The sequence below is a fragment of the Myodes glareolus genome, chromosome X (assembly GCF_982192425.1).
Source record: "Myodes glareolus chromosome X, mMyoGla1.1, whole genome shotgun sequence".
Taxonomy (NCBI): Eukaryota; Metazoa; Chordata; class Mammalia; order Rodentia; family Cricetidae; genus Myodes; species Myodes glareolus.
The window spans coordinates 77,428,788-77,442,594 of record NC_142053.1 but is presented as its reverse complement, the minus strand read 5'-3'; the positions used below and the strand labels follow the sequence as shown (position 1 = coordinate 77,442,594).

Sequence of the window (13,807 nt, the reverse complement as noted above, 5' to 3'; positions counted from 1 at the left end):
ATGGGTCTTTTGCATACATGTACATCTGTCTACATGTGTGCAGTGCCTGTGGAGGCCAGAAGAGATTGTTGGAGTTACTAATGGTTGTGAGCTGCCATGTAGGTCTTGGGAATCCAACCAGAGTCATAGAAAAGCCCCCAGTGACTCCTGAGCCATCTCTCCAGCCCCCTATTTAGATCTTTAATACGGAGACTGAGTAGAAAAACAAGCTTAAAAGAAAAGGTAGTTTGGCAAATAGGCAAATATTTCAGTACCACTGCGTACTTAGGACACAATGGACGGAGTATAAGATAGGATTTTTGTCCTGAAGGAATTTAAAACCTTATCAAATAAGATACCCAGGATCGAACTGTTCCTGTACATGTAAATTAGAATAGTGTAACTTGATAAATGTTGAAAGGCATAGATTTTAAATAGTAAAATCACTTTCAATCCCCTAATATGCCCACAGAATTCCCATACTATAAATGAGGAACTCATTTTGGGTTTTTTTGGGGGGGAGGGTTCCACTATTTTACACTATTGTTCAGCTAGCTTCAAACTTAGATTCTGAACCAGCCAGAGCTTCCTGAAGGCTTGGATTATAAGTATGCATCACCACTTCCAGTTTGCTCATTGCTTCCAACTTTTTCAATACCCAATTTCCCCCTGGCATTGAGATTTACATGAAACCAAAAAGTGTACAGCTATTTGCCAACCTGTCTACTGGCTTTCCTCCCCAGAAGCACCCATCAGTTATAGTTTAGGACAGGGATCTCTATACACATTCCCATCATACAGAGCATCTTCAGTTTGTAAGATTTTAAGCCCATATTTGATTTTCATTGATTTCTTTACTATGAACCAAATGCCAATTCCCAGCAAAAGCAAGCTGTCCCCTGATAATCTGAATTGCTCTACTATTGCCTTATTCACCTCCTTGAATCCCTTCAGTCAGAAATAAAAGGTCACTGATAAAGTTAAATTTTTATTAATAATTTTGCAACAAATACATTAATAATTACTTATAGTTTTTACAATCTTGAGAACTTTCTCTCACACCAGCTAAACCCTCACAATATCCCTGTGAGGTAGGCAGGGTAGGTGGTATTTCCCATTACTAGTGAACAAGGCTCAGAGGTAAAGTAAGGTCACATGTTTGGTAATGAAACTAGTAGTAGAAGCCAGGCCGCTGAATATTCTGCCTCCCTGAGAACATTCAAGTAGTGACATGAGTGCTGTAGAGTGCACATTTCTCTTGTGATACTGATCAGCTCAGCCTTCCGTAACATTCCTAAACATACAAACCGGGACGAGACATTGCTGTCTTGTTACTGTACTGTTGTGTCAAACACCATCCTGTGCCGATACTTAGTAAGTTTGATGACCCATGGCTATAAAATCTAATTAATATGGAGGTTTTGGGAACTTGTGTTTACATTTTTCCAGTATTGGCAAATCAGTGTTTTTTATACTCAAAAGCCTTGCAGTCTTCCCCAGTGTGTCTTGTAGGTATGTATAAAAACAAGATAGAAAGTGTTTAGAAACATGGTTGGGAATGGAGTCAGGTGACACTAATCTGTTTTCCCTGTTGGCCTTATGGGGAAGGAGAATCATGAGACTCTAGTTTCAGGCTTGATCTTATGTGTGACGTCCTCAGTAGCAAGATTGATCTGAATGAAACCAATAGACTGGTTCAATCAGTAGTGATCAAAGCATGTATGCAGGTGGGAAGAATAAAGAAACAACAAAAACACTTAATTTCAGTGGTTTTATCTAGGTCCAGTGTAAATTACTTACCAAGGCAGCTTTTACATTATATCTGTTAAATTATAAACATGAAAGATGGTGAGGCTATCAAGTTGGAATGCAACTGAATGGAACTGATGTCAGTGAGTTAAGCTAACAGGCAAAGAAGGGAAGGGCTGAGACCGCCTGCTCTGTTCGGGAGTGAAAAAGCAAATGCAGACGCCCAGGTTCAAGTGAACGACAAAATGCTAGGTGTTTTACAAATTCCAGTTACAGTCTTCTATTTAAGTGCCATGGCAAGTGACGGAAGGCGATGGGAGGTGCGAACAGAAACTGAATGGCATCTAGATAGGCAGCTGAGGCGGGGAATTAGAAAAGACCAAACCCAAATACATTCAAAATGGATTTAGCACCCTTCTAAATCCACTGTTTCCAAAAAGTTTACTAGATTGAGAGATTTGGTCGCAAAGGTGACAGTGTGAATAGTTGACCTAACAAAGTCATGCTTAAATGTAAATGAGACCAGGAACTGGAATCTAAGTTCTGCTGTCAGTGACATGGCACAAAACTGCTTCTAAAAATAAAATGGTGAGACTAAAGCTGTCTAGAAACAAGGACTTGTATATCTGAAGCATACTGAGAAAATATTTGTACTTAATGAAACCTATCGTGTATCTAATGTGAAAAATACCGCTACTATATTTCTAAGATAAAACTTAAGACCTAGGCTGTTCAGTCTACCATGTGGGCCCAAACGCACTAAAATAACTGTGGAACAGACTTTATTCTTTACATCGTGTCATCGTCATCGTCATCATCATGCTTCCTCTTCAGTGGGTTTGAGTCACTGCCTGTATTCTGTGAGGAAACCATGTTGGTAGTGATGAGAATATTTTTGGACCCAATCATTGAAGGATTAATCAGAACATTTTGGACTGTAGTTGTGGCCGGAGCTATAAATAGAAGGAAACCCCACAGATGTCAGTTACCCACGATACAAAAATAGACAGCAAAGCAGAATGTAATTTTTATACAAGTTCATTAGCACAGCACACAACTACATCATAGAGATACATGGAATTACTAAGAGTGGGATTCAATCTTTAAAAATTTTTATCTTAAATTTGCTAGTAGTGATTTTATCAGGCATAAGTATATTTTCATCTATGTATAGATAATTCTCCCTAAAATTATTGCAAATTTAACAAAATTTGTTTTATTTTAAATACACCTTGTAATTAGCATTTAGTGTACTGGATTCATGTGTGAGGCCAGGAGACATGCTTCTTTCATAGGGCAGTTTTCAAAAGAATTGCATCTAGTTACTTATGTGTGTGTGCACCATGGAACACGTGAAGATCGGTGGACAACTTTTGGGGGTAGTTCTCTCTTTACACCATCTGGGTCTTAGGGATTGAACCCAGGTTATCAGACTTGGTGACAAGTGCCCTTGTCTACAGCGCCATCTTGCTAGGCTAACTTTTACCTAAGTTATTTCTTGTATGGTGATAATGTTTCAAAAGAAGCAATCTGGACATACACATAAGCAACTGTTATGCTAGCAGTCTATTAACATTTCAGTCACAGCTGCCACCTAGAGAATGAATGAGGCACACTAATTTACAGTGGGATCATTCACACTCTTCACTAAATGGTATCATTTTCTTGGGTTTTTACTTGAAGTGCTTTTCCCTGTAGATACCTTAGATCTGCGAACCCCAATTCTTTTAGTTTATAGTATTTTAGAATTTGAAGAGAACACTCAATATACCACCCTCCTGAAATGTTAGGTATATGTATAACTTAACCTAATGGTAGAGACCTTGTTCAAAGATCACTGATTTGCAGTTCTACCCATCAACCTGTTGTGACACTAAAGCCAGTCTTCCTACAGTAAGACAAACTTGTATAATTGAAAGTTATTCATGAATTCTGTCCCCGCATCCATATCATGTTACCTGGTTTGGCAGGTGCGGACTGAGAAGGTGGAATCTGCACTGCAAATCTTTGGCTTGTCACTGACACTGGAGTTGGAACTTTATTTGGAACAGATACTGCTTGTGGGGGTGCTGTAGTTACAATGAACAGATCATAGCAGTTAGATGACTTCTTATATATTTATATTCTCTACTCCATAGCGTACAGAAATACACCTTCAAAGTCTAGAGGGCTGATGGGAGGTGCAAAAAAATATGAGGGCAGAGTAATTAAAACGATTTTACAATGGGTATTCTTCCTCTGTAATCCCTCTCGGGTTTTTTCCCCTTACTTTTCCTTAGGAAGTATGTTTACTGTGCTAAAGAAAAGTTTCCTTAATTTTAAAGATTACATCTTTAATAGAAATTTTAGATTAAGATTTCTAGGTGTTACACTCTAAAGAATGTCTAACAAATGACTTGAAATGTAAAAAAAGCAACTGGTAACCGAAGTTGGCTTACTTGTCTGCCACTTGTACCTGCTCATTACACCCTGCTGTTTCTTGGTCAGTGACACACACCTGTAGTCAGCTAGTCAGGAACCAGAGACAGGCTCAACAGTTGAGCTTAGGAGTTCAACACAAGCGTGGGCAACATAGTGAGGTAATTTTCACAGAAACAACAAAGCAAAAATTTGATATTCACTTAATTAATTTGAATACAGGTAAGCAGTATATGACTTAAAGTTACAGATTTCATATGTAACTTTTTGTTCACTGGAGGTTTTATGTAGGTTATTGGAGATATATACCTCACTAATAACAGCTTTAAAATGCTGACATGCAAATTCCTATCTGACATGCAAATTCATATCCTGAGAATGCAGAGATGGTTCACACCTCAAAGGTCAAATCATAGCTGGTCAGCATTCCTCAACTGTAACCTGAATACTCAGAAGACTGAAGGCTAGCAAATTTAAGGCTATCCTGGGTTATGGATTAAGACCCAGTTTTTAAAAAAATTATTTTTATACTAGACATACAATGACACTGGTAAGAACCAAGTTAAAAGCAGCAAGAACCATGAAATTAATACAAGGGAAAAAGGATTTTTTTTTGCAAACCATGAAAAAAAGTCAAAAAATATGAAAAAAATCAGAAAACTTGTTTTATTTTTTTTAAATCATTACATATAAGAGTTCCTAAATACTATTCACTAAATGAACTAAGGTTTAGTTGGAGAAGTGATTGATTCTAAAGCTTGGCAAATATAAGATAGGCTTGGAACATCGTTTGTCAGAAATGTACATAGCATGATGGAGAGCTATCATACATTATAGGCCACAGCTTGAGGGCTCTTACTGACATATATAATTAGCATGATCTCCTTTATGTCACCCAGGCTGGTTCTTGTATTGGTTTTAAAAGGTAAGTATTAAAACCTATTTTTAACATCCTTGAGCTTTCTTTAGATTTTAAACTTTGAACCTATAGCCAGTTTATCTAGACATGTCTTTACGTTCTCAGTAAGTAGGTAGCTGGCATGGGTGTATGTGGTGTTGTGAAGCACAGAAAGTGGAAACACAAAGTGTTTCTGGAACCACAGTTTATGCCAACAGCAGCTGTGCCAATCTCGTTTGGGATCAGTCAGTCTTTGTGTTTTTTTTTTCATTGATGATTAAAATTATGAATAGCAACACATTGGAGTTTCTGACTCCCATTTTGCCTTGGTTATTGTCCAAAGGCACATGCTGAGACATTGTTCTTACTGTCCAGAAGGGCCATTTAGCTCTTTAACTTACCTACATTAGGAGTAGCAGGTCTGCTACTACCACCACCAACACCTAATCTAGGCACTAGTCTTCCTTGGTTAGGTCCCTGGGGGATTTAAACACAAGTTAGTTTTAATGTTAACATTTGACACCTAAACTTGATGAAAAGTGAAATAACTGCTGATATGAGTTATTAGTGAATAATCAAATGAAAAAAATGTCTGTTTTTATTGTGTTTTTCTTTTTGCCATGCTACTGAAGATTGAACTCTTCTGTTTTAAATCCAATATTTGGAGTTTTTGCATACATACATACATAATTGTGACCCTATCTAATTCTGTATGAATGGAGACAAATACTAACTCCCTTGTATTATAATATTGGATTTTAACTAGTCAGTGTTTTAACTGTGCCTAAATGAAAACTGGCTTACAGCAGATTCCAGAAAACAAAGGTAGCCTAATATGGGGTGTCCTTTTTCAGTGCTGAGACAACCTTAGGTGATATGTGTGAAAAAGGTCTAATTACTGATTAGATATCATACACTTCATTATTGGATCTCACACATCAAAGAAGCTATGGCAAAGTAGATTATGAACTACTAGATGTGGCTCATAGCTTTGCCATTGACTCCATGAGTTCAGGTTCAGTTGTATGATGAGAAAAATTCCCACTGGGTTAGATGGAAATTAAAAAAAATTCTAAGAATTATTTTAACCTATACTGTGCTATCTATAAGAATTTTGCTTTTTATTAGTTTACCTATTATTTTCACCTTTTAAAAATCATAAACTAAGCTGGGTAGTGGTGGCGCACTCCTTTAATTCCAGCACTCAGGAGGAAGAGACAGGTGAATCCCTGTGAGTAAAATGCCAGCCTGGTCTACAGAGTGAGTTCCAGGACAGGCTCCAAAGCTACAGAGAAACCCTGTCTTGGAAAAAACAAACCAAACCACACAAAAACAAAAAAACAAACCAATCTAAACACCCCCTCCTCCCCGCAAAAACCCCCAAACATTAACTAACTGAAACTTCCCTTTTTTTGAGATAAGAGATGGCCCTGAAGATACAAGGATGGCCTTGAACTCCTGGTCTTCCTGCCTCAGCGTCCCTACTGCTGGGATTAAGGCCTGAGCCAGAAATTCTTACCTTTTTAATTAAGGACTTCAGCCTATAGTTTGGAGCTGTTAGGCAGTATCTATCAGGTGGCAGTCTAGGTCCTGCATATGGCTTAATCAGTGGCAAAGGAGTTTGATTTTTCTGCCTTGCAATATCTAGTAAAAACTAAAAGAGAAAAATCCTCATTAGAAATATATTTTTCAAAGTGCAAGTAAAAATAACTGCAAATAAATGTTTGCTCACATCTCGTGGAGGAGGAGAGGTAAAGGACTGGTCAGCCCGGCATTGGATTGCCAGTCTCACATCGTCTGCATCAACAGTAGGTTTCTTAGCATGACTTGAATAAATTTTTGCATCATCCAGAATTGTAGTCACATAGCCTTTAGGAGCAAAATATTATTACATGAAGACATACTTACATATATATGTAAATACTATATATACAAATAATAAATATACACATATATAAATACTATTTATATATTTATTTATGGCTCCTTTTAAAAGGTTCCACTAATTTCTGGAACCTTTCTGTCTTGGTTTTAATAGCTGTCCAATTTGCATGGTACTTTAGTTAAACATACATGCTATATGTAAATACTGCTGTCCCTTAACTTGGGCTCCTCCTTAGTGCTTTACTCATTTCTAGACAGGTAACAGAATATGCTTTAAAGTGTTATAATTAATCATCTTTTCTAATTAACAAGGTCAAGTTTCTTTTTTAACTTACGGAAAGCAAATTCCAACATTTGATTTATGACCCTTGGCTCATACTCAGTGATCCCCATATCCTTCAGGATCTGTGCCATCACCTGTGGATTCAAATAAAAACAATAAGCCAGATGCACAATGTAGATAAAAGAAATCAAAGCTGGACTGGAGGCATATTTCTATGTTTGCTACCAAGTCCCAAACTCCGCCTTGTGCCTCCTCCAGTGTCAGCGATCACACAAAATCAGTCAAATGCTCTTGGTAATAACTTTTATTTTAGCAAGGGTGGGAGCAAAGACACAAGAAAGGCCTGGACTGGCTTTCTAGGCAGAGGTAGGGGTGGGTCCAGCTGGCTGTCATTTTCAGATCTGACAGTGAGGAAAGCTAGCATCAGAACCCATGTATGTCGCAGTCAGGACTCACAGACTGGGTGAACCGATGAGGCTGCAGACTTGGGCAGGGGCGTGGGGGGGGGGAGCGGCCCGGCGCTAAGGAGACAAAAGCCCTGAAGCAGCCGGCGCCCCTCCAGAGGGGTTCCCGCAGCGCGGACGGCGCCCCAGGGACAGGGGAACCCTATTGCCCTTTTCCAGCTATGTCGCCCAGCTGCACATGGCACGCGAACCCCCTGCCTCCCCGCCAGGCACTCAGTCAGGCTTGCCACACGGGGCGCCTCCAAGTGCGCCTCAGTCTCGCTGCCCTCGCGCTTACCAATGCATCTCTAGGAGCGTTCTTGGGAGGCGCCATCTTGCTGGGCTCCATTTTCTCCTGCGAGTCTTCCACCAGGGCGAGAGCTTGGCAGGCTGATTCCTCCTCGCTCGGGCTCCACCCCTGTGGGGAAGGAAAGGCGGGCCTAGCTTGCGGCTCGCCCGCCTGGGCGGGTTCCCAGCCGCCGGCCCCCACCTGCGTGGGCGCGGCTACCCGGAGCCCGGGTGGCCGCCGGCGCCCAGACGGAGATGCCGAAAAGTCGCCCTAGTAACGCTGGGCGGCTGGGCAGCAGACGACCCCAGCTCTGCTCCCACCATCCTCACTCCCCTTCATGACCTCCTGTCCTTTGAATTTCCTGGAATTTCCTGGAATTCCCGCAGAGGCCCTTCCTCCACCTGTCTCAGGGTGAACAGGGCCCTGGCGAACTCAACCTCCCCTTACATTTGAGAATCACATTAACAATGAATACAGTTTTGTAAGCGTTATTACCACATTTACAAGGGCCATATTGATACTACAAAATTATGTGCTGTTTAGCTGACGTTCAAATTTAACTAGCCATTCTTGAATTCTTTTTTTTTTTCCTAAATCGGACAACCCTACCCAATAGACCAAAGGTTCTCAAACTGTGGTTCAAGACCCATTGCGGTGGGTGGGTTGGTGGGTGGGCTGTCGCATATCAGATATCCTGCATATCAAATATTTACATTATGATTCATACCAGTAGCAAAATTACAGTTATTCTGAAGTAGCAATGAATAACTTTATGGAGATTTAATTAATAACTCTATTTAATAATTTAAAATTTAATAATCTTAACATTTTATATATTATATTTAATATTTAAATCTATTCTATGTAAATATGAATAATTATATAATATAAAATTAAAATTTAATAAGTTTAATAATTACTCCAACATGAGGAACTATATTAAAGGGTCGTAGACTTAGGAAGGTTGTGAACCACTGAAATGGGCACTATTCTTTACGTGTAGGGTTTTGGTCAAGTCTTCATAAGCACCTTCTTCCCTCTATCCTTCTCACGGTCTGAAGCGTTCATCCCACTAAGGTCCAAACTGGGCCCTTTCTTGCTTTCCAGAGTTCCCAGTTCCATTTTTATTTTCAGCATATGTTAGGCATAGGGACCAGCAAAGAGAGAGCACGAGACAAGTTTGTAGACCTGTCCTCCTCTACGAAATGCCCGTGGGCTTGAGCACTATGACGGTCATGCCCTGGCATCTACTCTCCCGACCCCCACCCCCCATTAAAAAGACATCAGTTAACAGTCTCTGTCTTAAAAGGTGTGGGAGAATCCTGTTTCTACAAGCATCAACTGTTCTACTATCTTCTGCCTTCAAAATGGTTGCCGTGACCCCTAGATTAGAAACGGCCAGGCCATAAAGTCTTTTTCCCTTAGTCCATTAATTAAGAACAAGTCCTATTATGGTGACCTCACAAAATTACATCACATCTCATAGTGCCTCGGTATTTAGTTCTAGAGCTGTGATGGTAACGTCTTCACACCAACTGCTTACTAAGACTGAACTAGGCCTGCCTACTAAGGCTCTGTCACTTCCTCGCAACGGAAGGGAACTCTTAGTTACAACAAATATTGTTTTATTTAAAATTCCCCAATAGTACCACCCACATATTAAAGGTTAGGGGCTTAGAAAACCTTCCAGTTAGGGTAGAACAGTTTACCTGTTCGGATACCTCAACCATCTCGTCAGAATCGTCCGACTTCTCGGCAGCCATTTTGAACTTTGACGACCGGCCAAGCACTCTAGTGACGCACCCCACCCAGCCCCCCTCAGTCACGCCTTATTCCCCGTGGGAACCTTCAGTCCGTAGCGTCTCCCCTCCCCCCCCCGCTCTTAAAAAAGTTATCCTGTGTTCAAAACTAACAACGATTACCCCTTCCAAATAAGTAGAAACTAATAAATGAGTAGCTTGTACATAGTATATAACACTAAAAAAAAAGAAAAGGCACTGTTTGACTTCCAGTTTTGATTTAAAACTTGTCTATGCAATATACAAGCAGTCCCTTGTCTCTATCATCTTTTCCCTTTATTATACTGTTTAGCCTTTAGAAAGACAACCCGGAACACAACTCTACTGGGTAGGAAATTTATAAGACAATATATAAAAAGTAATTATACACAGTGTTATTAGTTGAAAATCAATGTTCATTTTAATTCTTTAATTTAGTCTTCTGTTGTACAACTGGTAACAAAGCAGTAAGACTAAATAATTGCAATAAGGCAATAAACAGGCTATGTCCAAAAATATAGGACAATTTTTCATTTTTGTCTTCCGTCAGCAAATATATTCGTGGATTCTGTGAGTTATACTATCGTTTCTTCTTAATAGATGTATGCAAGTTTTAAAAGGGAAATATAAACAAAGTAAAAAACAGCTATCACCTATATTCAAAATAAAATGAAATTTTCCTTTTATTCCTATAGTACAATAATATTTTTAAAATATTTGTTTTCTTTTTCTGTGTATGCATGTATGCCTGAGTGCATATATATGCACCACATGTATGCAGGAGTCCAAAGAGGTCAGAAAAACTGTCAGATCTCTTGAAACTGGAGTTAGAGAAGGGTGTGAGTCACCATGTGGGTGCTAGGAACCAAACCTATCTTCTCTGCAAGAGCAGTTAGCACTCTTAGCTGCGGAGTCAAAGATTTTTCTTGCTGTTTGTGTTCTAATACAGCTTTTGGGAGATTCTTCTTTTATACTGTATATTTGATAAAAGTTGTGTAGCAAGCCTTCTTGTTGGTCTCTATTTGGACTGCCATCCCATAAATAATGACCTGGAGATGTATTATTAATTATGAAGCTTGGCCTTTAGCTTAGGCTTATCTCAACTAGCTCTTATAACTTAAATTAATTCATATTTTAAAATCTATGTTCTGCCACACTTCTCTTCCATCTTGCACCTTCCATTTCCTCTCCTCATCTGGCTGGCAACTCTGCCGTTTTTCTTCCCAGAGTCCTCTCTGTCTCCAGAAATCCCGCCTAACTTCTTCCTGCCTAGCTATTGGCCATTTATCTCTTTATTAAATCAATCAGAAGGTGTCTTGGCAAAGATACATTTTTAGAGTGTAAACAAATACTCCACAACAAAGCTGAACACAGTTAAATATAATATTCACTTTTATATACAACTCAGATCTTAGCAAGATCCTCTTAGAATGATTTTTCTCATGTTACTTCAGCGTAATAACATTAAGAAAACTATCAGGCTGGCAAGATAATTTAGTAGGCAAGGGTGCTTGCTGCTAAGTCTGGTGAACTGAGTTCAATTCTCTGAACATACAAGCTGGAAGAGGTGAAGTGACCCCTGAAAGTTGTCCTCTGACCTCCACATGTGAAAACACACACACACACCCATATACAAGTAAATAAACATAATAAAAATGTAAGATAAATATCCATTCAAAATGCATCTTTGCATTTGTAATACTTAAATTTGATGTGCTAGAAGCAATAGGTTCTTAAAAATCTATTTATTTATTTATTTATTTATTTATTTATTTATTATGTATACAATATTCTGTCTGTGTGTATGCCTGCAGGCCAGAAGAGGGCACCAGATCCCATTACAGATGATTGTGAGCCACCATGTGGTTGCTGGAAATTGAACTCAGGACCTTTGGAAGAGCAGGCAATGCTCTTAACCTCTGAGCCATCTCTCCAGCCCAGCAATAGGTTTTTTGATTTGAAATTAGTTCCTAGTTCTCTGAAAATGCCTGGCCCACTCTTTCAATGCTATAGGATTGTCTTGGTGGACGGTTTCCCAGCTAATCAGACCCTTTGCACAGGCATACAGGCTGCCCAGGAAAAAAATCTTTCAGTTTTGAACACTTCAAAGTGCATTGGATGTTAGAAAGTAAGTCTGTCTTTTAAAAAAGTTTTATTAGCCTGACTGTGGTAGTGCACATCTTCAATTCCAGCACAAGAAAGGCAGAAGCAGGCACATCTCGGAGAGCTTGAGGCCAGCCTGGTCTACAGAGTGAGTTTCAGGATTTTCAAGGACAGCTAAGGCTACAGAAAAAAAACCTGCCTCAAAAAAACAAAAGCAAGGTTTTATTTATTTTAATTATGTGTGTGTGTGTGTGTGTGTGTGTGTGTGTGGTGTGCACATGAGGCCTGAAGAGGGTGTAGGATCCTCTGGAGCTGAAATTACAGATAGTTGTGAGTTGCCCAATGTGTATTCTGGGAACTGAACTCAGATCCTCTGCAAGAGCTGTATATGATCATGGCAGCTGAGTCATCTCTTCAGCACCAAACTTGTCTTTCTTATGAAAAAAGTCTTACAACACAGAACTAATTTGTGAGACTGAATGGATTCCAGGTAAGTTAGAAATATACTGGATTGGTCTCCCCTTATCTTTGGGGGAAGTATTCTAAGACTCCCATAGATCCCTGGAACTAGGGATAGTTTTGAATACACACACACACACACACACACACACACACACGCACGCACGCACGCACGCACGTAGGCACTCATGCACACACACAGAGATTTTTCCCTCTCTATTTATGTATGATTATGATAAACTTTCATTTTGTTTGTCTTTGTTACATCCAAATTTCCAGAATTACTTATTAGTCTTGTGCCTCGGGGCCATTTTTATTTGCCCACATGCACTGCTGCAGCTGAGACAAGGACTGAACTAGTTTCCGACTCATGAGTGAATCATGTGTGGTTGGGATGCACTAACAAAGGGATGAATCGCTGTCGGAGGGCACAAGAACTTTATACGCTACTGAAAACAGCTTGCAATATATGATTACGAATGGCTAATTTTTGGAATTTTCATTTAATAAGTTTGGACCATGGTTGACAGCAGGCAACTGAAATTGTGGAAAGCAAAAACACTGCATTAGAGAGATAATTAAAAAGAAATGAGAGTCCTACTTCACTCTGGTGCTTTTTCTGATGACTTTGTATGTGCTTATGTATACTCTGAAGCTATTTTATTTTCAAATACAGCTCCCTCTAATTTTCTTTCTTGTATGAGAGTTGTTTCACAACCTACACATAATGTCTGTGCTGATTAGGTTTTTGACAACTTGACACAAGCCAGGGTCATCAATTGAGAAAATACCTCTGTAAGACTGGCCTTAAGGCAAGTCTTTGGAGTATTTTCTTGATTAATGATTGATGTGTGAGGGCCCAGACCACTGTGGGTGGTCTACTGCTGGGCAGGTGGTCCCTTGGTTGTATAAGAAAGCAGGCTGAACAAGTATTGAAAAATAAGCCAGTGAGCAGCGTTCCTCCATGGTTTTTACTCCAGTTTCTGTGCTGGCTTCCCTGCGCAATAGACTACAACTGTAAGATGAAATGAATCCTTTCCTCCCAAGTTGAGTTTGGTCAGGGTGTGTTAGCATTTCTTCCAAAATCATGAAGCTCTTTTGGAGAAACAGTATATAAATATCTGTTTGAATATTGTCTATTCTCATTCCTAGTGTTTTTTCAAATTATGTGCATTTTCTTTTCCACATTAACAAAGTTTCAATTTATGGCAGACCAGCATTTTAGCATCTTTTCTATGGCCAATGACGAAGATAATCATTTGGCAGGCACATGTCTTAAATTATCACTTCCATTTCAGTAATTTAAAACATTTCAGGAACCTTTGTACATTTTCAGGAAACTGAAAGTACACAAAAGCTTCCACTATGATTCCACGCTATTCTCAGTAGCGTATTAAGTTCTTGTGCCCTCCCACAGTGATTCAGCCCTTTGTTAGTGCATGCCAACTATACACAGATTCACCCAGGCACCCAGGAGTCGGTAACTATTTCAGCTGTCATCTGAACTGCTGCAGTGCATGTGGA

The 13,807-nt window shown here is 39.5% G+C and overlaps 1 protein-coding gene across 1 annotated transcript; it reads right to left on the bottom strand.

Annotated features, from left to right (window-relative positions):
- Positions 1-954: 954 nt before the first annotated feature.
- Taf9b (TATA-box binding protein associated factor 9b) lies at positions 955-9,735 on the bottom strand. The gene is made up of 8 exons (XM_048417669.3): positions 9,653-9,735; positions 7,953-8,072; positions 7,264-7,345; positions 6,777-6,913; positions 6,564-6,698; positions 5,446-5,521; positions 3,687-3,797; positions 955-2,681 (listed from the first exon to the last, which is right to left on the bottom strand). Exons 1-8 carry the CDS (start codon positions 9,704-9,706, stop codon positions 2,518-2,520), a joined length of 879 nt encoding a protein of 292 aa, XP_048273626.3. The 5' UTR covers positions 9,707-9,735; the 3' UTR covers positions 955-2,517.
- Positions 9,736-13,807: the final 4,072 nt, after the last annotated feature.

Excerpts from the sequence above, each read along its gene's own strand:
- Taf9b (XM_048417669.3), bottom strand. The coding sequence starts at position 9,706 with ATGGCTGCCGAGAAGTCGGACGATTCTGACGAGATGGTTGAGGTATCC. Across the intron at positions 6,914-7,263 it reads AATGTTGGAATTTGCTTTCC|GCTATGTGACTACAATTCTG; the intron begins GTAAGTTAAAAA and ends TTGCTCCTAAAG. Across the intron at positions 3,798-5,445 it reads ACCTGCTACTCCTAATGTAG|CACCCCCACAAGCAGTATCT; the intron begins GTAAGTTAAAGA and ends TTGTAACTACAG.